Here is a 25,110-nt window from a genome sequence, read left to right on the forward strand (position 1 = left end):
ATGATTCTAGCAGACTTGAGAAGTGGCTGACCCTTAGAGACAGAGAGGAGTAGATGCAGAGAAAGTCCTGTGACCTTGGCAATGCTGATTCTAGGCCCTACCCCTACTCCCCAGCCCATTTTTCTCCCCAGTCCCTGAGTTGTCAGGAGGTTTCCTTTCTGCAAACTCAGTGGGGACTGAGAATCTCACCTGCAGCCCCAAATCTGACCCGTCCATGGACAAGCAGGGTGAGGGTGAGTCCAGGTCTTGAGAGCTCTTGGAGGAGCAGGGGAGAAACTGAGAGCAAGGGCATGGGTGGCAAGAGAAGAGGGGTCTGGAGCCTGCAGCGAGAGGGTGAGAGCCCCAGCGTGGAGGGACGAGCGGCCACCCCAGGGCTCCAGCCTGTGTTTGGGAAGCCAGCCCTGCAGGTTGGGGGCACAACCCTCCATGTGGGACCTTTGATGGAAGGTGATTGAAAAGACAAAGAAGGACCCAAGCTCTGAGCTGCCCAGTCCAGCTTCGCAAAAGTGGTCTGAGCCTGTTTCTTGGAAGGACATTACCATCATCCTCTGCCAAGACGTACGTGCTTTAGGTCCTTTTTGTTTGGCTGAAAACAAACCCAGGAGTTATAACCTTATCTCAAAAATTGGGGCAAACTAACAAAAAAGTCACATGTAAACTGTTGTTGAGATATAGGAAAATGCTGGGTTTAACTGATTTTCTAGCATGCCGTTGAGTATGATAGATGCTAGGTGTTGGTATAGACCAACATAAACTGGTGATTCTGAGTGGGGTCCCAGGAACAGCAGTCCCAGAGGCAGTGGCACCTGGGAACTGGTTAGAGATGAATATTCTCAGGCCCCACCTGGGACCTGGCACATTAGAAACGGGGTGGGGTGGGCGGGCCCTTTTGGCAGACCTCTTGGGCTCTAGTCTGGGAATCGCTCCCTATGACTTCTGTAAGCCCATGCAGTCCTGCCACTTTGGCACCAGAGGGCACCAGTGGGCTGTGGTTCCCCCTTTGGCAGTTTTAGTTTCCCAAAGACCAGGAAGGATATTAAGACCTCGCCAAACTTTCTTTCTTTCTTTCTTTCTTTCTTTCTTTCTTTCTTTCTTTCTTTCTTTCTTTCTTTCTTTCTTTCTCTCTTTCTTTCTTTTTCTTTGAATAAAGAATGAATGTCATTACATTGGGAATTGCTGCCTAATTGTAAATGTCACCGTGTTTGGACCAAATTGTACTGTTGTTCTATCCTTGTTTAACGGAGGACCCAGTGTGTTTTGGTGGTGGAGGGACTCATCCGTTAGCACTTTTTTTTTTTTTTTTTGGAACACAGAGAAATGCAAAAGCATTGGGATCAGCAGCAAAGATTACCTCCTAGTAAAAGTTTATATTCTATAAAAAGCAGGATACAGCCTCACTGTGGCCTGTCCCCCTCTTCCTGCTTCTCTTGCAGGCCCCAACTTCCTACCTCCAGGTGCAGGTCCCCTGGGCTGAGAGGCTGGCTGTCACCAGTGACTCCTCACTCCCCGCCCTCTGGTTTCCTCCTTTTTGGTTATTTTTCAATCAGTTGTGTGAAGTACCCTTTACATATAAGTGTACTCATCGGAAGGATTTGATACCTCAATGAATTTTGATAAATGTTGCCACCATCGTATTGATTTTTTTTTTTAAGATTTTATTTATTTATCAGAGAGAGAGAAGGGGAGAGAGCGAGCACAGGCAGACAGAGAGGCAGGCAGAGGCAGAGGGAGAAGCAGGCTCCCCGCGGAGCAAGGAGCCCGATGTGGGACTCGATCCCAGGACGCTGGGATCATGACCTGAGCCGAAGGCAGCTGCTTAACCAACTGAGCCACCCAGGCGTCCCTCGTATTGATTTTTTTAAATGAGATTTATAATGGACCCAATTATTTGCTTCTTCAACCACCCCACCTCCCCAAACACAGTATTTGGCTGCAACTTTGGCAACAAAGAGCCTTTGAATTGGCTTTCAGAACAGTGCACTTCAGGCAAGGAAGATGCTCTTGGTGGTGCCCTGAGGGCCTTCTTGAGAGCTTCCCATGGGGGGGGGATGCTGCCTGAGTGTCTCAGTTGGTTAAGTGTCAGACTCTTGATTTTGGCTCAGGTCATGATCTCAGGGTCATGGGATTGAGCCCCAGGTCTCCCTCAGGAACATATACCCACTCCTCCATTTGCCCCTACACTCACACTCTTTCTCTCTAAAAAGGGAGGGGGGCACCTGGGTGGCTTAGTCTGTGAAGCTTCTGCCTTTGCCTCAGGTCATGACCCCACGGTCCTGGGATAGAGCCCTACAGAGAGCTCCCCGCTCTCTGCTTTTCTCCCCAGCTTATGCTCTCTCTCTCTTAAATAAATACATACAATCTTAAAAAAAAAAAAAAAACGAAAAGAAAAAGAAAAGAAATCATTAAAAAGAAAAAAAAAAAAGGCAGCTCAGGGGTCCAGGAATGACTAAGGGGATCCAGTTTTCTGTTGTCTCCCTAGAACATTGGACTTTCTTCTTCGTGGCCCTGAGTTCCCTTTTTTGTGAGCAATTTGGACCTTAGCGGTTTCTTTAAGTCTCTGGAAAGCCCTCAAACACTTCCCTGATATACCCAGGCTGCTCTTCCTGTTCATAGGGCTTTGCATGGTTTTTAATAGGAGGTACATTTTATTTATTTAAAGCTTTTATTTTAATTCCAATTAGTTAACATACAGTGTTATGTGAATCCCCATCACCTATGTCGCCCATCCCCCACCCCATCTTCACCCCTCTGTTTGTTCTCTATAGTTAAGAGTCTGTTGGGGCACCTGGGTGGCTCAGTCAGTTAGGTGTCTGATTCTTGATTTCAGCTGAGGTCATGATCTCAGGGTTGTGTGATCAAGCCCTATGTCGGGCTCTGAGCTAAGCTCAGAGCCTGCTTGAGATTCTCTCTGTCTCCCTTGGCCCAACCCCGTGCCATTGCTCTCTCTCTCCAATAAAAAATAAATAAAACTTAAGAAAAAAGAGTTCGTTTCTTTCTTTCTTTTTTTTTTTTTAAAAGATTTATTTATTTATTTACTTGAGAGAGAGAGTGAGTGAAAGAGAACACAAGCAGGGGAGGGGCAAAGGGAGAGGGAGGAGCAGGTTCCTTGCTGAGCAGGGATCCCGATGTGGGACACGATCTCAGGACCCTGCGATCATGACCTGAGCCAAAGGCAGACACTTAACCGACTGAGCCACCCAGGCACCGAAGAGTCCCTTTCTTGATTTCTCTCTCTCTCTCATTTTTTCCCTTTGCTTTTTTTTTTGTTTCTTAAATTACACATATGAGCGAAATCATGTAGTATTTGTCTTTCTCTGACTGACTTATTTTGCTCCGCGTAATATTCTCTAGCTCCATTCACGTTGTTGTAAATGGCAAGGCTTCATTCTTCCTTAAGGCTGAATAATATTCCATTGTAAATATGTGCCACATCTTCTTTATCTATTCATCAATCGATGGACATCTGCTTCCGTAATTTGGCTGTTGGAAATAATCCTGCAATAAACATAGGGGGACATGTATCCCTTTGAATTAGTGTTTTTGTATTTTGGGGGTAAATGCCCAGTCATGTGACAAGTGGATCATAGGGTAGTTCTAGTTTTAATTTTCGGAGGACCCTCCGTACTGTTCTCTGCAGAGGCTGCCAGCAGTGTGCCTTCCCACCAACGGTGCAGGAGCATTCCTTTTTCTCCACATCCTCACCAACACCTGTTGTCTCTTGGATTGTTGATTCTCTCCCTTCTGACAGGTGTGAGGTGATATTTCATTGCAGTTTGTACAGGAGGTACGTTTTAAAAGACAGATTGCCTTTTCCAAACTGGCTAAAAGTCACTTCTATGAACTTATATGTTTTTTAAACTTGCTTGTTATTGAGCAGTTACCCAGGATTTGGCTGTGAACATGATGATTTATTCATCTGACAAATATTTATTGAGCACTTACAGTGTTTTAGAGTCTAGACGCTGGACTTTCAGTGTAAACAAGACAAAATCCTGGCCCTGTGGAATTCCCACACTAGTGGGGAAGGCAGGCACTAAACAAAGAAGCTGCTAATATAAATGTTGGAAGAAAAACAAAGCAGGGTAAGACGGTAACCAGTGCGTGGGGCAGGCAAGTGGGAAGATATCCCAGAGGAGATGGTCAGGGAAGGCCTGGCTGAGGCTGAGGAGTTGGCAATGGAGCTGAGATCTGAGTAAATGAAGGCACCGTGAGAACAGCGGGGGACGGGGATGTCCAGATGGAGGTGGCGAAAGTGCAAAGTCCAGGGGTGGGCGTGGCTACTTGGGCTGGTACAGGGAGAAGATGGGGGAGGAAGAGCAGGTGCGGGCATCTAGGAGTATGGGCTGCTTGTCCGGGCATGGGACACAGATGGCTTGAGCAGGCTGAGAGCAGAAGACCGGCAAGGGGATGTGTGGCTCAGATTCAGGACGTTCCTGGAAGGTAGCGTTGATAGCATTGGATTCTGCATTAGATGTTTTGATAACTCTCTACCTGGATGATTTCAGGTCTCTTCCTTAAAATTCTGTGTCTAGGAGCGCCTGGGTGGCTCAGTCGGTGAAGTGTCTGCCTTGAGCTCTGGCGGTGATCTCAGGGTCCTGCGATCCAGCCTCAGCTCAGCGGGGAGCCTGCTTCTCCCTCTCCCTCTGCTGCTCCCCTTGCTTGTGCTCTCTCCCTCCTTGTCTCTCTCTCAAATAAAATAAAATCTTTTAAAAAATAGAATAAAATGAGATTCTGTTTCTATGAACTATGTTTCTGCTTGGAATAATTATAACCTAGCAAAGACTTCCTACTCCCTCCTGTATTCGACGCTCTTTGCCAGGGTAGCCAGAACATATTTTACTGTTCTTCTTGCCGTTTATTAAGTATTAACTGTGCCAACAGTGAAGGCATTATGTGCCCACAAGGGCAACCAATCCTCTCCATAGCGCTCTAATTTAGACATTATTCTGGCTTCGCAGATAAGAAACTGAGGCTCAGAGGGGCAAAGATACAACAAATCCTAAGATGTTTGTCTTAACTGCAAAGGGTCAGAGAGACTTTCCTGTCACAGGAAAAGACCACAGAGTGGGAATGTGGCCAGAAGACAGACGGAAGCGGTAAGCCAGAGCGAATGGACTTTGCAGGGTCGTAAAGGAAGTCTTAAAACTTTGATGGCGGCCGTGACCCAGAGTGAGTGGCCATTTCTGTTGCTTTTGAGCTGAGATGCAGGGAGGAATCCAGAGCTGAGAGGGAGCATTTGAGAGCACTCTGTCTCTGAGATCATCCTGGGGCCCTTGTGTGAGCAGTCCCCCAGAGGTACCCGGGGGTCTTGCCCATGAGAGTTACCCAACCTCCCGTTGGCAGGAATCAGCGCCCCAGCATTCTTTGTGCCCCTGGCTCCCACAAACTTTGATTGAGCTTCTCGTTGTACCAGCAACTGGGCAAGATAGTGGGGACACCAAAACATGGAAGACCCCATCTTTGCCCATGAGGAACTTGCAACCACTTGGTGGCTGGGGATCACAAAGCATTTTGGCTCCGCCCAAATGGTGGGTTGGTTGGTTGCTAATGATGTTTCTGAACATCTCTCAGTAGATGTTGACAAGCACAGAGCCTTTTGCATTGGACTGAAGGATGAAGAAAGTTTTGGGGGAGAAGAGGGGAGGCTGGGTGGGGTGTAAGGATAACACAAGCGACAGTGTGATGAGGAAGGAGGGGATGGCCTGGGGTCACCTGCCACCCTTCACCTCCACCCCTTCCCCACCCATGTGGATTGAGTTCAAGGCCCAGAGGCTAGAGTGGCTCTTGGCAGGCCTGAAAGGGCAGTTCAGAGAGACCGTGGACTTGGCCTGGTAGGACCACTCAGGGACATGGAGTTCCCCCACCCACCACTTCCTGACATGGACATCCAGAAAGCTCGTGTGTTCCCATGGGGACTTTCTGTGTCCAGCAGAGTGGCATCTCTGGGGGACATTGACAACATGGCCTCAGTGGGCGATGTCCCCTTTAGGCTTGTGGGCCATTGGCTGTCAGCCTAGAGGAAAAGAGAAGACAGTGTGTGGTGTCTCTGGGGTCTTCCTGAAATTGGGGGTGATGACAGAGAGGTAGCCTGAATCTGCAGGCCGAGGTAATTCGGGTATCACTGTTACTGTGATGGGCTTTTGTTCGTAGTCTGGGAAGCCTGGGCCCTTGGCTGGCGGAGCATTTGTGCACCCTGTTCCCTTGTCCCCTTGTAACCGTGGTGCTCCCGCAGGCCAGGCACAGAGCAAGGATCCTGAAGGCATCATATCCTGCATCCTCACAGCTGTCCCACAAGGCCGTACTAGGACTGCTCCCTTTCTCCAGAGGAGGATGCTGTGGTGTCACCACCTAGGCCTCCCAGGGGGGCCAGGCACAGGGAGCAGACTGCCCAACACCTGGTACGCCCGGCTCTGCTCACTTGCTGCTTGGAGACCCCGCTCCTGTGAGAGGGCCTGCCAAGCGCAGGGCCGGGGTCTGAGCACCTGATTTAGTCTAAGAGTTTTCTTTCTTAAGGTTTTTGAATTTCTTCTTCCTTTTGAAATAAACTTACTGTTTTTTAAGTAACAAACTTCTCGAGATCTGGTTCACATACAATCTACTTTACACGCTGAGCACATACAAGTCCGTGGGGTTCAGTCTATCCAAGGTTGTCAACCATCATGACGACCAGTTTGAGACTCTTTTCCGAACCCCCAAAAGAAAACTGATACCCATTAACAGCCTTCCCCACATCTGCTCATGCTCCCACTGCCGCCCTAGACACCCACTCAGGAGGGACTTTCTGTCCCTATAGATGTGCCTGTTCTGGAACTTTCATGTAGATGGAATGATATAGTACGTGACCTTTTGTGTCTGCCTTCTTTCACTTAAAAACTCATGTTTTAAAGTTTCCTTTATGTCCTAAGCCTGTGTCGGCACATCCTTTAGGAACAAAGTGGATATCGCACTCTGACAAACGTATTCACCCGCTCATGGGCATTTGGGTTGTTTCTACTTTTGGGTTGTTATGAATAGGGCTGCTACGTGTGTGTGTGCGTGCACACATACACACATCTATGTACATGCATCCACATACACACGTACATCGACAGACACGTACACCTACCACCTCTTTGCATACAACCTCAAGTTCAACCAGAAGTACAAAGAATAGGCATGCCTGGGTGGCTCAGTCAGTTAAGCATCTGCCTTTGGCTCAGGTCATGGTCCCAGGGTCCTGAGATCAAACCCCACATCTTCCTCCCTGCTCAGCGGGGAGTCTGCTCTTCCCCCTGCTTGTTTTCCCTCTCTCACTGTCTCTCTCTCCGAAATAAATTAAATATATATTTTTTAAAGTACAGAGAATAAAAAAGCTGCCTGAAATCCCTCATCTAGAGATAATAGCTGTCACCACTTGGTAAACATCCTGTCTGATGTCATTGAATCTCCAGCCTCAAAAAATGATCTCAACCTTCTCCTTGAGTTTAAGCCCAGTCTCCCCATCCCATGGTTCGTGGATTATGCAGGAGCTGACACCATTCCGTCCACCCCATGCCACTCCCCAGGCCTTCCGTGGAAAGGTGCTGAGGGCTCCTTGGGCTGGTGCACTTTACATGGGAGAGTGGGCCTATCCTAGGGCCTGGAAAGAAGGTATATGTCTATGTACACAATCTTATAATTTTATTAAACAAGTGCTTGCATTTCATGTACACATAAATAAGACACCCAAGATCTTACGGATGGGGTGCATGAGCTCACAAATTGGAGAGACTTCCTGGCATGGAATGGTGGTAAATCCTGAGCAGCTCTACCAGCCCTCCCACTGCCCAGTCTGTTTCCGGCGGCGTGACCCCTGGAGGCCAATGCCTTGCTCTTTGCTCACACTCAGAATTCACACCAGTCCTGGGCCTTCAGCAACCTGCAAGGATGGGTGAACTGAGCCTGCAGACCAACTGACTCAAGCACCAAGCCAGGAGAGGGAGTCCGTAGAGCTTCCCAGGGCTCAGGGCGCAGCCCGGGTCCCCCATCTCACCCTGAGCACCCGCGCCTGGGGTCCACAGCCCCGTTCGCACGTGCTCCACAGGACATCTCGAGGCCCTGCCTTTGTCCCCAGAGCGCCCACGATCGGTGCGGAGCTGTCGCGCCCTCTGGTGTCGATCCCGGGGAGCGACGCCTTCTCTGAGCCGGCTCAGCGGTACCAACAGAACACCTGGAACCTTGTTACGTCCTGCTCCCCTCCGAGGGCCTCAAAGAGCTCCCCAGCAGGAGAGCCGGCCAGCCCAGGAGATGACAAGTCCGTCCAGCTGCGGATCTGCAGTTCCGCGGCCAGAGGAGCCATGCGCGGCAGCTGCGCGCTCCTCCCGGGAATGCGGCGCTCAGGAAGGGAAGGGGTGGGCGGGCGCCGGGCTGGAAACGCGCCCTGGCGGGGCCAGGGTGAAGCGTGGCCCCCAGACCATCCCTGCGCACGCCGCACAGACACACAGACACAGTACACACCGCACACACGCGCGCACACCCACCCACCCACCCACCAGACACTCCCCCCGCAACATACACACAGACACACCGCACAGACACACCAGACAGCCCCCAACATACACACACACACCCTACACACATACACCACTACACACACACACACCATACCATACCCTGGGTCTGAAATGGACCCCCCAGACCTGCTGGAGCCCCCACCACCACCGTGGAGACGGACAGGCAGTGGGCAGAGAAGGCAGCCCAGGGAGAGTGTGCAGTGGGATGCCATGTGGGGAGGGAGGTTAGGGTCAAAGGTCTAAATATATGATTACAAAGGTACAACAAACAGAAAGCTGAAGGGATTTCAGAGAGAGGATGTTTTGGTGGTTTTAATGGTCCAGTTGAGGAGAGTGCAGGCAGATTATGTTAATGGAGACACAGGACAGAGGAGACCAGGGTAAAAGCAAATGGGCTACATGCTTGGTCTTGTAAAGGAGCCTGCAGTCATTGTTTGTGATTTTGATTTTGATAATAATATAAATGTGGGTTTAATAATTTTCATGAAAAAATAAATGGAACCACGAACAGAATTAAAAACAGGATGTCTACTTTCCAAATCACTGAAGAAGATAAAAGCAAGCAAAATAGGCTACAGAAAAAAAAAATAAAGGAACAAAAAAGAAATTAAAGAGCTTTAAAAACACAAAGTCAAAATTCAGATGACGTTGGCCCAAGAATAAGCAATAATGATGGCAAATGTGAACAATCTAGTTTCCTTATTAAATTCCAAAATGTCTCTGATTAAATATATATATATATTTTTAAAGATTTCATTTATTCATTTGACAGACAGAGATCACAAGTATGCAGAGAGGCAGGCAGAGAGAGAGGAGGAAGCAGGCTCCGTGCCCAGCAGAGAGCCCCATGCGGGGCTCGATCCCAGAACCCTGGGATCATGACCCGAGCCGAAAGCAGAGGCCTTAACCCACTGAGCCACCCAGGTGCCCCCGATTAAATATATTTTAATGTAAAACTTGATTAACGCACCTAAATAAAAAAAAATACACAGCAAGGGGAAGAATCCAGGTTTGGGCAAAGATCTCAAGCACAAATAAAAATAAAGTAGGATTGATATTGTTCGTACCAGGTAAAATGGAATTTACTAGGAAGTACAGGGCACGTGACATGGGAAGTCCTTAAGTGGCAGTTACACGTTGGTTCAAACACACTCCTGTTTGCTGGTGGGTCTCCTCCTTTTTCAGGCAGGAAGGAGGATCTTCCAAGTAAGGCACAGCCATGGGACTTGTTTTGGCCAATTAAATGTGAGTTTAAGTCTCCTACATCAGCTCCTGGTCCCTCTATGTGTGACCTCCCAGCACGCTGCTTCTGGACCCCCCAGGGGAGGAAATCTGCTCTGATTGGGAGATGCAACTGCTCAGCCATTGTAAGGAGTTGCTCTGGAGGGCTGCCCAGACCCACAGCAGACTTTGGACAGCCAAGAAATAGATCTTTATTTTAAGCCGCTGAAATTTGGGGGCTGGTTGTTACCACAGCATAACCTCACATATCCCAATACATACATTAATACTGAGTCTTTATGTTCTAAAGAAGTAACAACTATATCACTATTAAAATATAAGGATAAATAGAGAAAAAAATTACAGTGCATTTTTCCAAAATCATTAGTCTTCAGTGAATTCATAGAAGGTCAGAAGATTTGAGCTTAGTAACATAAAAGGCAAAATGCATTAAATGCTTACAGAACTTTGAGCAGTGTGAACACATTCATCTAATTTTTTAAAAATTTATTTGATAGACAGAGATCACAAGTAGGCAGAGAGGCAGGCAGAGAGAGAGGAGGAAGCAGGCTCCCTGCCTAGCAGAGAGCCCGATGCAGGGCTCTATCCCAGGACCCTGGGATCATGACCTGAGCCACCCAGGCACCCCTATTCATCTTATTTTTAAAGTATTCATGAACTTTTACAAAAGTGATTACAAAATAGGAATGAATAATTTCATAAAGCAGAGAGTATATAAACACTGAGTCTAAGCTCAGTAAAACTAAAATTATTATTATTATTATTATTATTTTTTTTTTTAAAGATTTTATTTATTTGTCAGAGAGAGAGCGGGAGAGAGCGAGCACAGGCAGACAGAATGGCAGGCAGAGGCAGAGGAAGAAGCAGGCTCCCTGCCGAGCAAGGAGCCCGATGCGGGACTCGATCCCAGGACGCCGGGATCATGACCTGAGCCGAAGGCAGCCGCTTAACCAACTGAGCCACCCAGGCGTCCCTAAAACTAAAATTAATTGAGGAAAAATTAAATCCCACTTGGAATTATCAGGGGAAAAAAAAATAAAACTAAATTGGGGCACCTGGATGGCTCAGCTGCTTAAGCCTCTCCCTGCCTGGGGAGGAATCTGCTTCTCCCTCTCCCTCTGCTATTCTTCCCCTGCTTTGTGCTCTCTCTCTCATGCTCTCTCAAATAAATAAATAAATAAAATAAAAAAAAATCAAGTCAACAGATTATTGAGAAGATAAAATCAGAATGCCATATATCAAAATTTGGGGATATGAATACAGCCATACTCAGAAACAAAAATTAAGTTACAAATTTAGAAAAGGTACAGGGAATTGTTAACAAAACCAATATAAATAACATTACTAAGTAAAAAATATACAAGCACAAATAGATCAGAAAATAGCAAAACAGAGGAATTAATTAAGAGCCTGTGTCCTGGTACCATAAAAAAGGGAAAAACATTACAGAAGTAGATAAACTTCTGCCCCTTGCAAATCTGAATGTACTTCGTTGGCCAACAGTTCTTGGCTCCCAAGCTGTTTCTGGAGAGGGCCACCCACACAGGAAGGTGTACATGAGGACCCAAACTCCCAGCTCTCCGAAGTGACTGACGAACAATGTGATGTCAGAATCAGGAAGAATCAGGAAGGATGGAGGTGCCTGAGAGAGAAACACCTCCCAGCCTCAGTCTATAAACTATCAGGCACCAGCAGGAAAGGGAGCGAGGAAGGGAGAAGGTGGGGTATTTCTCCCTGTTTTGGGGACATGTCCTACCCCACCATAGGACAACTCCTCCACCCAGCTCCAACTCAGGGACAGCTTCTCCTTTCCTCCCAGGGGAGGAACTGGCCACCCCCTGGCTCCTCGGGGGCACCTGTCCACACCTCTGCGATGGAGTAGTCCCTTCTTCCTTTGAACTGTTCGAGTCAAATTCCATTTCTGATGTGACGTTGACTGTGGCTCCCTTCCCACTTACATGGTCCCTAAGAGAGGGTCAGGCTCCTTAGTCTGCCCCTTTCCAGGCTCTGAGTCTCTCCGATTACCCTCAGAGCACCCCGGCTCCCATGTAGTCCCTTTCGGACCACCCCTTTGGGGTCATGGCTGTCACGTGAGGACCTACCACGTCTTGGATGCATGGAGTAGGGGTGGTGGACTCCTGGAACCATGAGCCTGGCCGAGGACCTGGAGAGGCTGCCTCCCTAGAGCTCCCATCACCTCCACGGCAGGTGCAGTGATGGTATATCTCTGGAACCAATCCTCCCACGTGGTCCTGGCTGTCGTGGCCGCCCCGCATGGGACAGAAGCTGCGGGTTCCCCAGGCAGCTTTGGAGGCGAGGTGCTTGTGGAGATGGGGGAGACCAAGACCCAGACAAGAGGATTGGAAACTCTTGGGTAATACCACCTGGGGAAATCTCTGAAGGTTTCAAAACTTGTCCCATTATTTATGGAATATTTGTCTATCCTTCCTGGCTTTTCAGCAGAAATTCCTGCCAGGATGACATGTCCTTGTCACTGCTGTGGAAGCAGCCATAGCATTTCAGGTTTGGATAGCCAAGGAGGACAGGCTGTCTAACAACATCCTCACCCAACAGACCAAGGAACTGCCTTCCAGCTGGTGGGGACAGAAGCTGACAACTGAGTTGTGCATGCTATTTGTGGACTAATTCGTGGGTGAGGGCTACTTGGTAGGAAAACATGTGTACTTGGGCTTGGGGTTACCAGCATCCTAGATCCTGTCCAACCTTTAGCTGGAAGACTCCCTGAATCCCAGAATTCTCCCTGCTTGAGTCTTTGGGCTCAGGGGAGAGGTATGTACCTCGCCACCAGCAAAGCCCACAATGTACCTGTTGCCTTCTTGTTCTCCCTGCTTCTGCAGCCCCCCTCTGGATCCCCTGACATGGGGTCGGCAGACAGCACAGCAAACCAAGGCACTGGTGAGGCCTGAGTACTGGAACCCCTCACCCTCATTGACACGTTCTGAGTTCTGAGCTGCAGAGGTGGGGTGAGACCGAGGAAGCCAGCCATGCCCTCGAATAGCAGCACCCCACTCCCCAGGCAGAGGTGGAAGTTGAGGGGGTGGTGGGAAGGTCCCTAACCTTCTGAAGCTGGAACCTATCTTAAAAACAGTTTTCTCACCTGGACAAGGTCACTGGGTTGTCCTGAGAGCCTGCAGCAGCAGAGAAGGAAGGATGGAGTTCAGAGGCCTGTTCAGATCAAAGGCTGGGTGCCCTGGTCTCCTTGCCCACATGCCAGTTTTCCAGGGCAACAACTCAGCCAGGTCTGCCGACCTGTGACGTCGGGGCCATGCTGTCTCAGTTCCCCTGAGCAGGGTTGTCATATATATCCCCAGCTGACATAACCAGCCCCAAAGTTTCTTTTCGTCCCTGCTCTCACCAAATAGGGGACAGAAGACAGATGGTAGGGGTCACTATGTCGAGGATGAGATGAGATGATCTTGGAGTTATTTGATTTTCTGGCAGGTTTCAGGCCAAGAGATTCTAAATATTCATGTCACAGTCAGGCTGCCCAGGGCAGAGGCATAACTGCTGGCAGCTTCACATGACGAGACACACAACGACCACCGGCAAAGCAAGCGGACTGTGCAGACACAGAAGCTCACACCTCCTCGCTCTCTGAGGACTTCGGCCTCTGTCCCTGTTGACCATGACATTCACTCTGAGATCAAAGACCCACCTTTTGCGTTTGTGCACGAACGTTCACACGGTAACCTGGCCAATTCTGCAACCTACACAGAAACCCGAATCTCTCCAAACAGGAGGGAAGTTTCCAGTCTTTCCCTCCTCTCCTAACAGAGAGAAGATGGAGTAGAATTAGAGGACCCTCAGTCAGCTAAATTCCATCTTAGTTTAATTCACAGCTTCTGACTTCTCAGCTGTGAAGAGCTCTGAGCAGAGCCTCCCGACCTGGCCAAACTGGTCAGAATCACCAGAGACAAAATGTATGTGGCGAGTGCTATCCCCCCCACCCTGGGGGCTCAGATTCAGTCAATCAGGGACTGGTAGGGTAAGGAGTCTTTACTTTTAACAAGATCCCCAGGATCTTTTTTTTTTTTTTTTAAAGATTTTAGTTATTTATTTGAGAGAGAGGGAGGAGAGAGAGAGAGAGCATGAGTGGATAGGGGAAGACGGAGAGGGAGAAGAAGCAGGCTCCCCACTGAGCAGGGAACCCAACATGGGGCTTGATCCCAGGACCCTGGGATCATGACCTGAGCTGAAGGCAGACATTTAACCTACCGAGGAGCCACCCAGCCTCCCCAAGATCCCCAGAGCATTCTGATACAAACAAATCCAGAACTGGGAGGCTGGTTGAACCCACAGCGGGACGGAAGAAAGGCAAAAGCCTTCTCTTCACATTCCCTCTCTTCCTCACTCTAATATCTTAAAAAACAAATGCGGTAAGTAAATAAAGACAGTTTTCAAGATGTTCATGGAATGACTTTTTTTTTTTTTACATTTTTCCACTAGTTAAGACAAAAACATTACAATGATTGACTTCTTTCATTTAGTTACATAAATAAAATTTTTATAAATATCTCTTTATAAACAATATAAATAGCTTTACAACATAAATACATTTATGCATGACATGAATTTACAAACAGCAACGTTTTACAGCTGGTTTTGTCAGTCTCTTCAAAACTGCCCCTTGTCATCACGATCGTGCAGGTGTGTGTGTTGCATGTATATAATATATATATATAATATATAACTTTTTATTTTTCATTTTCAAAAAACAGACAAACAATAAAATCATACCCCCCTTCCCAAATAATAATAAAACAGCTGGTGTTGTGTATTCCCAGTACCAGGAAAAAAAAAAAAAAAGAAAAGAAAGAAAGAAAGAAATGTAAAAGCCACATTATGTTGGAGGGGTTTCCAGATGGCTGATGACCAAGAATGACCTCAGCAAAACGGAGCAAGTTCCCGATCCTGAAACACAGAGGGGATATGGGACACTTAGCTGAGAAAGCCCAACCTGCAGGACAGTCCCTTTTCCACGGCAGTGGGAAGCAGCGTCCCACCTGGACTGACTGGGGGGGGGTGGGAAGGGGCTCCCCTCTGGCCCTCCCCTCACCTCCTGCTGTGTCTTTGGCTCTTCCTGCCCCAGCACAGGTGGACGGAGGATGTCTTCCAGCCCTCCTCCCCCTCAGTGTCCCTGCAGGCCTGGCCCATGGCACTGGGTGAGGCACAGGAAGGGGAGGAGAGTAACAATGCTCTCGTCCCTTTTTTTTTTGCTCTGACACAAACCCTCCTCGGGGTGCTTTCTGTGTCTGTGTGACAGCAGAGGAAAGGGGAAGACAAACATCTGAGGAGTTGGGAGTTCTGGGCTCGAATCCCAACTCTGACATGAACTTCCTGGATGGCCCAGGATAGCTTTGAGTATCGCTTTCCTCACCCATAAAATGGGATAATAGCCACCTCCCAGGGCCGGCTTTAAGATTCAACAGGGGGCCACACTTTGGGCATTGGCCGAGTGTCTGGGTCACAGCTGCCCCTCATTAAATAGCACTTCCTTCTCCAGCTCTCTGCGCCTCACAAAGGGTCCCCATTGGACGCAGAGGAAACGGAGTCTCACGCCAGCCCTGGGACAAAGAATGGTCATACTGAGTTCGCTGGGTTGAGAGTTGAGTCCTTTGTTGAGGGTTCTACCAGGTCTCTGCTAATGGGCGTGTGGGTGCTGTGTGGCCCGAGGAAGGAGTCGCCCTGAGACGGTGCCCTCCCAGAGGACAGCACACACAGAGGGACCCTGGGTCTTGGTGAACTGTCCCTCACCTCCCGTCTCTGGGTGTCTCATGTGTTTAAACAGATGATAGATATCTGTGATGTCCCTGGGGCTCCTGGGCAAGGTGTTCATTCAGGCATCGGCCACACTCCGTCTCTGTCATTAGAATTTTATAATCAAGACTATAACCATCAGCGACAGTCATTATGGTGGCTGCTTAGAGTCAAAGTCAACTCCTGAGTGAAGAAGTGGTCATAGCCTGGGACGAGTTTTCATTGATATGAAAAATCTAAGCTGTCTCTCTCTTTGAAGCTGAGATAGTAGGCTGCCCTGGTCACCTCCGCTAGGAGGCTGCCGGTGGCAGGAAGGATGCTGTCTTTTTGTGACAGCTGTGGCGTGAGGCTGGGGCTGGGAAGGTTAAGGTGAGGAAGGTGGCTGTTCAGCTAAAGGACAGAACTTCTGGGGGGTTGACAAATCTCCCTGGTCAAAGGGGCTGAGACGTCCTAGCAAACTGCCTCCTCCCCAGCTCCTCCCCACCCGCTGGACAATCACTTGGCACCCTGAGACGGCAACGCCCAAAGCCAAGGACCCTACTGGAATGTGCCTGCCAGACACTTTCCAGGCCCCCTTCCTCATCTTGTCTCCCGCTAACCTGTTGAGTAACATTTGTTTAGATTCTAAAGCTTGAGGTTGGTGCTTAGATCGCAGAGTAAACTGAAATTATGAGGCCTGTGGCTCCATCACTTCATTGTTAAGACAGGGCAGAGGAGAGCAAAGCCATGACAATGGACGCCACTACAGGCCAGAATCGCCTCTTCCTGGGCAGGGGTGAGTCAAGAACTCAGATAAATGAAGCCCCTGCAGAAATGGGGGGGAGGGGCACACAGTCAAGTCTGGCTGTATGGATGAGAAACCCTGCTAAAGCCCAAAGCGGATGGGAGAGGGGTGCCCCTAAGCTGGGGGGAGGGGCATGTTTCTCTGGTCATTGACAAACATTTTTCGGAGCCTCTTTGGGGGTGGCATGTGTTTCAGATCACCTTAGGCTAGCACTTGGCCCTGAAGTTGCTCATGAGTTCATCTGGGGGAGCTAAGTAGGTTTCCAAGCAACTACAGCTTAGGTGGAAAAGGTTTCTGTGTTGTCAAAAAGGCTGGAGAGCTTCAAAGAGGGGTGCTCTCTTTGCCCTCTGGGGGAAGACAGTGTGGATGCTGACAAGGCCTTTTGGGTAAGAGAGCCGCCTCCCCGTGGTCTCTGAGGGGGACAGACAGCTGTGCAATCCAGATTGGTAGCAGCCAGGCCGCTGGAAAAGGCTGGAGACCAAAAAGAGTCAGATCCTAAAGCACCTGAATGTCAACTTCAGAGGTGGGCTCTGTTTCTGGGTAAGAACTGGTAGCCAGCAGGATGGGACAGGAGAGGGGAGGCGGGGAGGACCTTTGCAACACTGCCAGGAGGCAGCACCCGGCAGGGGCAGAAGGGAGCACAGGGGTTTCCAGCCCTGGTAGAGGGTGAGGAGGCCACACCAGAAACTGGGGTCCCGAGCATGGTGGAGGCAGGGAGACAGTGAGGAGCTCAGTTTGGGACATGTTTAGGTCCAGGTTGGGGGGGGATTTATTTTAGTCTTTTTCCCTGCCCTGAAATAATGCCACAAACACTGATTTTCCATGCGGAAATCTCTCAGGCAGCAAGCAGCATCAGCACCCTGGACAGACCGGTCTGCTCACAGCCAGGGCTTAGAGATGGAAGAAGGGTCAGAAAGCCCTGGGGCAGAAGGGGATCCTGGTGATGCGGACAGAGGGCTATTCTCTCTATTGTGAAGGGGTGAGTATTTCTCCAGATATGCCCAAGTTCAACTGGGGAAGCAGTCCTGACCTGCAGGCTGCCTGATGCCTGGGCACCAGGATACCAAAGGCTGGTAGATAAACTTACCCTCTGCTTGTGTGTATGCCCTCCCTTTTCTGCTCCCACAAACCCACCATCTCCCCTTGATACCCTCAAATGGCCAATGGAGACCAGTTCTGCTGGTTGGCTTATGGTTTGGAGGTGGACATGACCCCACCAAGTTGTCTCTGCCTCTCTAAAGGAACTAAGGTGGGTTCATCCGTGTTGGGCCATTTCTGACCTTCCCAAAGACCGCTTTATCCCTCGCTTTCTTCATCTGTAAAATGGGATGGTAAATGGGGTTGGGGGCAAATGCCTCGCACACACACTCGTTCTCGTACCGGGATCGCCTGGCTCTCCTCCAAAGGTCGATTGGGAGGCGGAACGATCCCAACGCCAGGGCATCAGAGAGGAACTGGCCTGCGGGCGGGGGTTCAGGCTGGGTTCTGGGGGACGCCGCGGGGGAGCTAGGTGTGCACAAGCTCCCGGAGGCCAGGGTTGGTGGTACTCACCGCCGCCAGGGGTCGCCGCACTAACATCCCAAGCCGCTCATGGAGCCGATCCGGTCCAGCTTGAGGCCGAAGCAGCCCTTGGACAAGCCCTTCTTGTTGCCTCCTTTGTATTTGCGCGCGTTGGGGTGCTCATGCAGAAGGCGGGCCCACGCCGCCCGCGACTTGGTGTCCACGCGCAGGTCGCGGAGCAGTCGCGACCGGTCGCCCTTGAGGTTGGCGCCGCCGCCCCCGGGAGTTTTGTCCCCCTTCTTCTGACTGCCTCCCGCAGCCTGGGGCTCCGCCAGCTCCTCCCCCGGCGGAGTTCGCGGGACCTGTCCGAGGGAAAGGGCGGGCAGGTGAAGGGACGCCCGGCGGCAGCGCGAGGTACTTTGCGGGACCCCTGATGCTCCAGCCCGAAGCGCCCGCCAGCGCGTTTTGTCCCTTCGGAGCCCTGAGCGCGCCCCCACAGCTTCCGGACAGCTCGGCGCGGCATCCACCTGCCACGCAGCCGCCGTTGTACGCTCCTTCGGGGAGCCCCTTGCCCTCCCCTCTTTAGTCCCTGCCGGACTGGCCACACTGGGGCAGGAGCTGCGCATCTGTCGACATTCCCGAGGCTGGGGACGTAGACCCCCCAAGTTGGTTTGGAGGGCTCCCCGGCTCTCACCCTCGCACAGCTCAGAGAAGAGGGCCATCTTCCCGCCCTCTGCTCCGTCTTGTGCGCCGCGTCCTCCTATGCCCCCGGCCCTCCCATGGCCCCTCACAGTCCCGATGTCCGTGCAACAGCACCCACCTTCGGCGGTGCCCCGGGCTTGGCTTCAGAGGGCCGGAGCGAGAGTAGCGTGAGCAGCAGGGCGCAGGCCAGCAGCTGGGAGAGGTGCATGGTGCTGGTGGGGTCGAGGGGCGCAGACCGGCGGCAGCGAGGGCGCACGGGGTACCGCGGGCAGGCAGGCAGGCGAGCGCGGAGCAGGCTAGCCGGGCTGCGGTGTGGGCGCGAGTCCCAGTGTTGCGCGGCGCCGGCTGGGTGCGCTCTGAGCCCGCGGCTCCGCTCGCGCCTTTATAATCCAACCTGCCGCTGATGTCATCCTCCCGCCCACCCCGCCGCCCGGGCCAATGGCACGCGCGCGGAGGGCCCAGAGGGGGCCGCGGGGGCTCCCTACTGCCCCCACCTACATTCCACCCCCGAGGGATCCCGCGGATCCGCCAGCTCTCTCCCGCCGCACTCGAGGCTGCAAGGCGGCGCGCACAGGGAACTCCATTTGCAGCGAGCGCATGCCAGGCATGGCAAGCGTTGGTGCTCCCGGTGCCCTGGACACACGCTTGGACCTCAACGCATGCCCTCTCCCTAGAAGAGATCAGTTTCCCTTTTTGCAGGTGCAAAGACAGGCTCAGAGGAACTAAGTCACTTGCCCAAAGCCACACAGCCGGAAAGTTGGCCCAGCCGGAAATCCACGCAGATCTGTCTTGTTGCCAAACTCTTCCCTGGGTACCAGACAGGCACAGGCCTGGTACTGTGGCTCCACCTTTCACCTACTCGGAAGTTCAGATCGCACCGACGTCTTTAAGTTAGGAAGGCAGAGGATGGGGCGGAGGTCTGGGCGGGAGGCTCAGGAAGAGCGAGGTTTGCCCGGGGGCCGCAGGGGGGAGCGCAAGTCCTACACCGGAGAGTGCAAGCTTTTCGCCTGTGTCGGAGAGTGACTCGCGAACGAGATGGGCTAAGAGGGCAGGCGCAAGATACTAGTGCTGGGGCGTGTGTGCGGTAGCATTCTGTCCTGTTCTGGGGCTGTAAGTTCGCGTTCAGCCTGGGTCCGCCGCCCAGAACCGCCCAAGGTCTGACCAGGCAGATGGCTTCCGTGTGCACTCAGGGGTGTGCGCCAGGGCCTGTCTGCACCTATACGAGGAACCGCAGCGCGAGCAGGGAGCAGGTTCGCTGCCATGTCCTATGCACCTGCACGGGCTGGGGAGGGAGCTTCACCCAGCCTGGAACCCAGTATGGCTTCCGAAAACTGTGACAGGCGGTTGCCTTCATTTTTTTTCAGGCTTATATAGGTCGGTGTCAAAGCTGTCAGGACAAAGTCACCTATACCAGCTGCTCACAACCCCCTCTCCTGGGGCAGGGTGTCTTGGTGCCTTGGGCTCAGAGGAGTCCTTTGAGGATGGGCCGTGGGGGCAGAGAGCCAGGAGCCTCAAGAATTAAGTGGGGTGCAGAAATGTATGATTCCATTGCCCCCTCAGCAGGACTCTGCTGGAGAGCACACAACAGGGGCCTGGAGGTGGTCCCGAAGCTCGAGGACCAGAGCCAGAGGTAGGTGCCTGGATGAGCTATTTCAGGAAGAGGAAGCTCTGTCCCAGGTGAAGGGCAGTGGTCTTCAAGAAGGGCAGGGGGAATCAGGTGCCACGTGGGTACTTCCCACAGCTGGCCTGGGCCTAGATGCAGGAAGCATTGGCACAACTGTCCTTTCAGGCTCTCTCCTTCCCATCTGGCACTGCAGACCCACGGAGTCCAAGGTCCCTTTGAGTTGGAAATAACCTGCACCCAAGGTCTGAGTTTGGGGTAGCGTAATTTCTGAGCCTGGAAGAGGATTCAGACATTGATAGGGCATCCTTTGGGAATCCTGGTGAGTTGATTCCCACTTCCATGCAACCCCCCCCCCCCATTGCTGCTCCATGATAACACCCATAGAGTGGCACTGCTCTTTCATTTGAGGAGCAAGAAGGGGGAAAGAGAGAGGGATTTCTGGGTGGGCGATGAAGGTCTTCTCTCCTCTATGCCTACTGATCAGAGGAGAATATTACCAATCTGGAACTTCTCTGGATTTGCTTTATTTACACATTTTTAAAGAGCTGGGCAGAATTGACTAGGACCAGGCATGGGGCTCATTTCCAGGGGACAACAGCTACCTCTGAAACCTCTTATTAAGGACAGGTTGGAAGCTTCTGGTGCGCAATGGTTACCTCCTTCTGTCTCAATATCTGTAGGCTGGTTCTTCTTGTCTTTTGTATGTCTTGGATGTACTTGGTGACAGCTGTACTAAGTCTCCCCTTTCTTTGAGCTTTGAGACTAAATTAAATAAACCAACCTCACCCAACCCCGCCCCGTGTGGGCAGACTCTCAGACTCTACTTCCCCTCTTAGGAAGCAGGATCTTCTGGTGAGCTCCCAGCACTGACCACTGGGCTATGGTCATTTGCTGCAGACCAGATCCTGGGACGGTCACCTTGTGGAGTGAGGCTTCCCTGGGGCAGGCCAGGGAGCCGCTGCTGCTTAGCTGGGGCCTGGAAGGTGGGATGGATAGCAGTTCCAGGACTAGGCTAGAGGAACCTTCAGGAAAGGAGGTAGTCAGCGGGTCATTCCCTTGGGTTCCTCCCACAGTGAAATGCAGAGGAAGCTCCCTCCTTCCTGGGTCAAGAATGGGGACTCAGCGGGGCGCCTGGGTGGCTCAGTGGTTTAAGCCTCTGCCTTTGGCTCAGGTCATGATCCCAGGATCCTAGGATGGAGCCCCACATTGGGCTCTCTGCTCAGCAGGGAGCCTGCTTCCCCCCTCTCTCCGCCTGCCTCTCTGCCTACTTGTGATCTCTCTCTGTCTATCAAATAAATAAATAAAAATCTTAAAAAAAAAAAAAGAATGGGGACTCAGGTTCCTCCTTTCTGCTTTTCGCTCCTAAGGTCTACCTTTTCTGCTCTGGCCCCAGGGGGCCAGGCCTGGGAAAGCTGGACCCACTGAGCAGCGGAACAGGAGCTGTTTTCCGCCTTTTATTGAATGCTCAGTGTGAAAACCCCTCCTGATGGCGAGAGAGAAAAGGCCACTCAGAGGTCTGGCAGTTCTGTAGGGAATCCTGCCGCGTATCACTTATCCACCCACTGATTCCCCAGGTATCCACTGAGCACCGGGGAAGCCTGCGGGGTCCCATCCCCGCAGAGAAGGACCCCTGGAAACAGTCACTAGCTTTATAGGCAGAAAAGGACATGGTGGGGAGGGAGGGCAGCATCCCCTCTCCCCCAACTTGGGCTAGCAGGAAGGGCTTCCTGGAAAGAAAAAGTCTGCGCTAAACGAAGAAAGGACCTGGCAGGCAGGAGGAGAAGGCCTTGGCTCCCTGTGGGCTAACTGTGGAGCACACCCAGGCTTAGTGGGGTGCAGTATAGGAAAAACAAACAAGGAGCGGCCTCCCCAAAGGGTGAGTCCTTGAAACGGAAGGAAGTGGGAGGGGAGCCCCTAGGTGTTGCAGAGCCCTGCCTACTTAACCTCTGGGAAAGTGAGGGCTTCAAATCCAGAGGAAGCAGGCTTGGGACCCTGGCAAGTCAGCAGAGGTAGGTTTTGGAGGCATTCGTAATAAAGAGGGGGAAGGGCTTGTCTGGCAAGGGTGAAAGCCTATTGTGCTCTGGAGGGTGGGGAGGAAAAGCAAGTTTGGGGGCGGAGGCAGGCATGAAAGATGAGGCGGAGGCAGAGTGGTCAGTTGGGGGGGGGTGGACAGAGAGGGAACAGGAACTGGGGAAAGTCAGAGTCAGGCTGAAGTGTGCCAAACCCTAAGCATCTGAGAGTCACGCTGCTGGGACCCTCTTCTCCCTCCTGGACCTCTGACAGGTGGGGACATGGAGAGAAAAGACTCCCATTTCCCTTTTTCTCCTCCATGAAGGCGAGGGCACTTCCTTGGGACAGCTGGTGTCTGCTTGGCTAGCAAGACCCTTTGGAACATGAAGAGGGCCTTGATCAGTATTCCCCGGGTGAGAAAGGTGTGCGGAAGGGCTTCTCTGAGGCTGGGGACGGGGTAGTTAAGACGAGATTGCCCAGCTCTCCACCCAAGAGGTGGGAACCCGCTCTCTGTGGAACAGCGCCCCCTCCCGGCACTGGGGCAAAGGGGGAGGCTTCTCAGGCTCCCAGAGGAAGGGAGGAATCCTCAGCAGCCCATCTGTTTTCTCTGCGATTATTTCATCCCAGGGGCCTCCTTCCAGCTGCATAACTTCCCAGAGAGGACACTGAACAGGCGGTGAGCAGATCGTACTGAGGCCGGGCAGGGAAACTTCAGCGGGACCTTGGCCAGGTCCCATCACTGCTCTGGGCCTTCAGTTTCACCACCTGTAATTGTGAAGAATCTGTGCTTGCCTCCTGGATGGGGTGGCGGGGAGGGGGTGGGGAGGGCAGAGTGAATCCGGAGGCCTGACAAGAGGCTTCCAACCCCTAGACAAAGGCGGGATGAGCAGCTGGGGCAGCAGAGGAATCTGAATGTCACGGCACAAACACTCCCCCCAGGGAAGGGGGGAGACCCTGGGCCTCTGAGACTCCCCCAGGACTGCTTGGTGGTGGAGACCCACAGTGGACATAGAGACCAAAGCTTGGCCGGGTCTACTTGGGCTTGGTGCCTCCTCTAGGAGTCCTCCACCTACAGGGCCTGGCCTTAAGACAGGAGCTAGAGGCCAAGGAAGTGTTATCCATCCGTCCTTGGCCAGAAATTCCAGGAAAGCTTAACCTAATGTTGCCATGAGGTCTTTGTCTGACCCCAGGACACCCCCACCTGATGAGCCAGCTGCCCTCCTTCTTCTTTCCCAGGGGCTCTGCCAGCACCTGCTCCAGATGGCCTCCAACCCTGCTGTCCTACGCAAGCCTATGACGTCAGAGTTTATCCCTCCTTTTATTTATTTATTTTTTTCTTTTCCAAAAGTAAAAGACAGGGTTGATGGAGAGCCACAATAGATAGGCTCAGTTCCCTGGGGGGAACAACTGCTCCCCATGTGGGTTTGAACAGGCAGGCAAGGGAGCAGAGGCTAAAGCCTAATTCCTGAGAAAGTGAGCAGGGAGTTTATGGCAAGGGCCCTTCTGAGCCAAAGATGGTTCGGTATCCTAGGTCTTAAATTGGTACCTGTTGTCTCGGAGAAGCCAGCCCCCACAGAATGCTCTTAGTCACACCCAATGGCTACCGTCCCGGGTCGGGGTACTGACACAGTGTTATCATAAATGTTGGTGGCCAGGAGCATCGTGGAAAGCCTCATCAGACCCACTCTGCCGCCTGACTGGTCCTGGATGAGCTGTTTCCAAGCCTTCTCAGACTGCCCAATACCCTTTGATAAATCCCTCTTCTACTTTACTCAGCCAATCTGTTTCTGTTGCTTTCAGGTAAGTTCCCTGAATGATCCCCAGGGCAACCCTTGCCCCCGGTGCCCACTGCTTGACCCCAACACTTCATTCCTGGAATAACCATCTGCCAGAGCTCCATAACTCCCCCAGTCAGCCCCTCATGGGAGGGTAGGTTATCTGGGGTTCTTGGTCATGAACCTTCAGAGATAGATAGAAGGACAAAGGGGACAACGTGTAGAGAAGCACAATTAGGAGGGACTAGAGTAGTTCCTCTATGGAAATAGTGGAGGGGGTCATCAGGACAATGTTTAATGACTGGGTCAAGGCCGACTGTGCAGGGCATGTTGTCTTAGAAAATCATGCCGTGAAGTATTTTGTGGGATGATTAAAACTATCACCCTGATTCTATAGAATCAGACAGCTCCTGATCTTAGCTCACAGCCTGGTGGGGGAGTGTTCCTTTCAGTAAAATGAATGTGACATATGCTCATATGTATTACTAAATGAAGCAAATATTTCTAACTTCAGCACCTTCTTACCCCATTAAATCCAAATGTGTTTCTCAGGCAGAATAGGTTTCATGGAGCAAAGAGAAACACAGCGTGGTGAGTGATGTGCTATGAGCAAATCCGGAAAGCGGGCAGCAAGTGGGCCAGAAGTGGAGGGTGGAAGGGCTGGGAGACAGGGTTTCAGAGAAGAGTGTCCAGATCGAGCCCAGGCAGTGGGGTCTGACCCCTTCCTTCTCCCCTCGGAGAGAACTTGAACTCAGAGGGATCGAGCACCGTGCTCTGGACATCCTGGCCGCATAGCTCCAGGTGCTAGGCCCTGCATGGGTCTTGGCCATGCCCCCTTCTGCTTGTCCCCTTAAGTTTCCATCTCTCTAGGACTGGCTCAGCAGCACAGTGGTCAGACTAGGGTGGCATGGCTGAGACGGCTCCCCAAGAACCTTTTGGAAGTGAGCCTCATGGAGAAGGATATGTGACCATCAGGACTGGTTTCTGAGGCCTGCGGAGGCAGGAGAGCCTCCAAGGCAGGCTTGTTTCTGGCAGAAGAGCCTGGCAGGCTCGGAAACAATGTGGGATGGCCTGGGAATCTTCTGGTGTGATGATCCTGCTGAGTGCCGGGGCTCTCCCTGGGCCTGTTGGTTCCCGTAGACTTCTCTTCTGGATCGACACAGT

At 51.7% G+C, this 25,110-nt stretch overlaps 1 protein-coding gene across 1 annotated transcript; it reads right to left on the reverse strand.

Annotated features, from left to right (window-relative positions):
- Nucleotides 1-14,206: 14,206 nt before the first annotated feature.
- NPPC (natriuretic peptide C) lies at nt 14,207-18,882 on the reverse strand. Its single transcript, XM_004773466.3, has 3 exons — nt 18,656-18,882; nt 17,887-18,197; nt 14,207-14,705 (listed from the first exon to the last, which is right to left on the reverse strand). Exons 1-2 carry the CDS (start codon nt 18,743-18,745, stop codon nt 17,907-17,909), a joined length of 381 nt encoding a protein of 126 aa, XP_004773523.1. The 5' UTR covers nt 18,746-18,882; the 3' UTR covers nt 14,207-14,705; nt 17,887-17,906.
- Between the last annotated feature and the right edge of the window lie 6,228 nt (nt 18,883-25,110).

The sequence above is a fragment of the Mustela putorius genome, unplaced genomic scaffold, assembly GCF_011764305.1.
Source record: "Mustela putorius furo isolate JIRA1106 unplaced genomic scaffold, ASM1176430v1.1 tig00000275_pilon_pilon_pilon, whole genome shotgun sequence".
Lineage (NCBI taxonomy): Eukaryota > Metazoa > Chordata > Mammalia > Carnivora > Mustelidae > Mustela > Mustela putorius.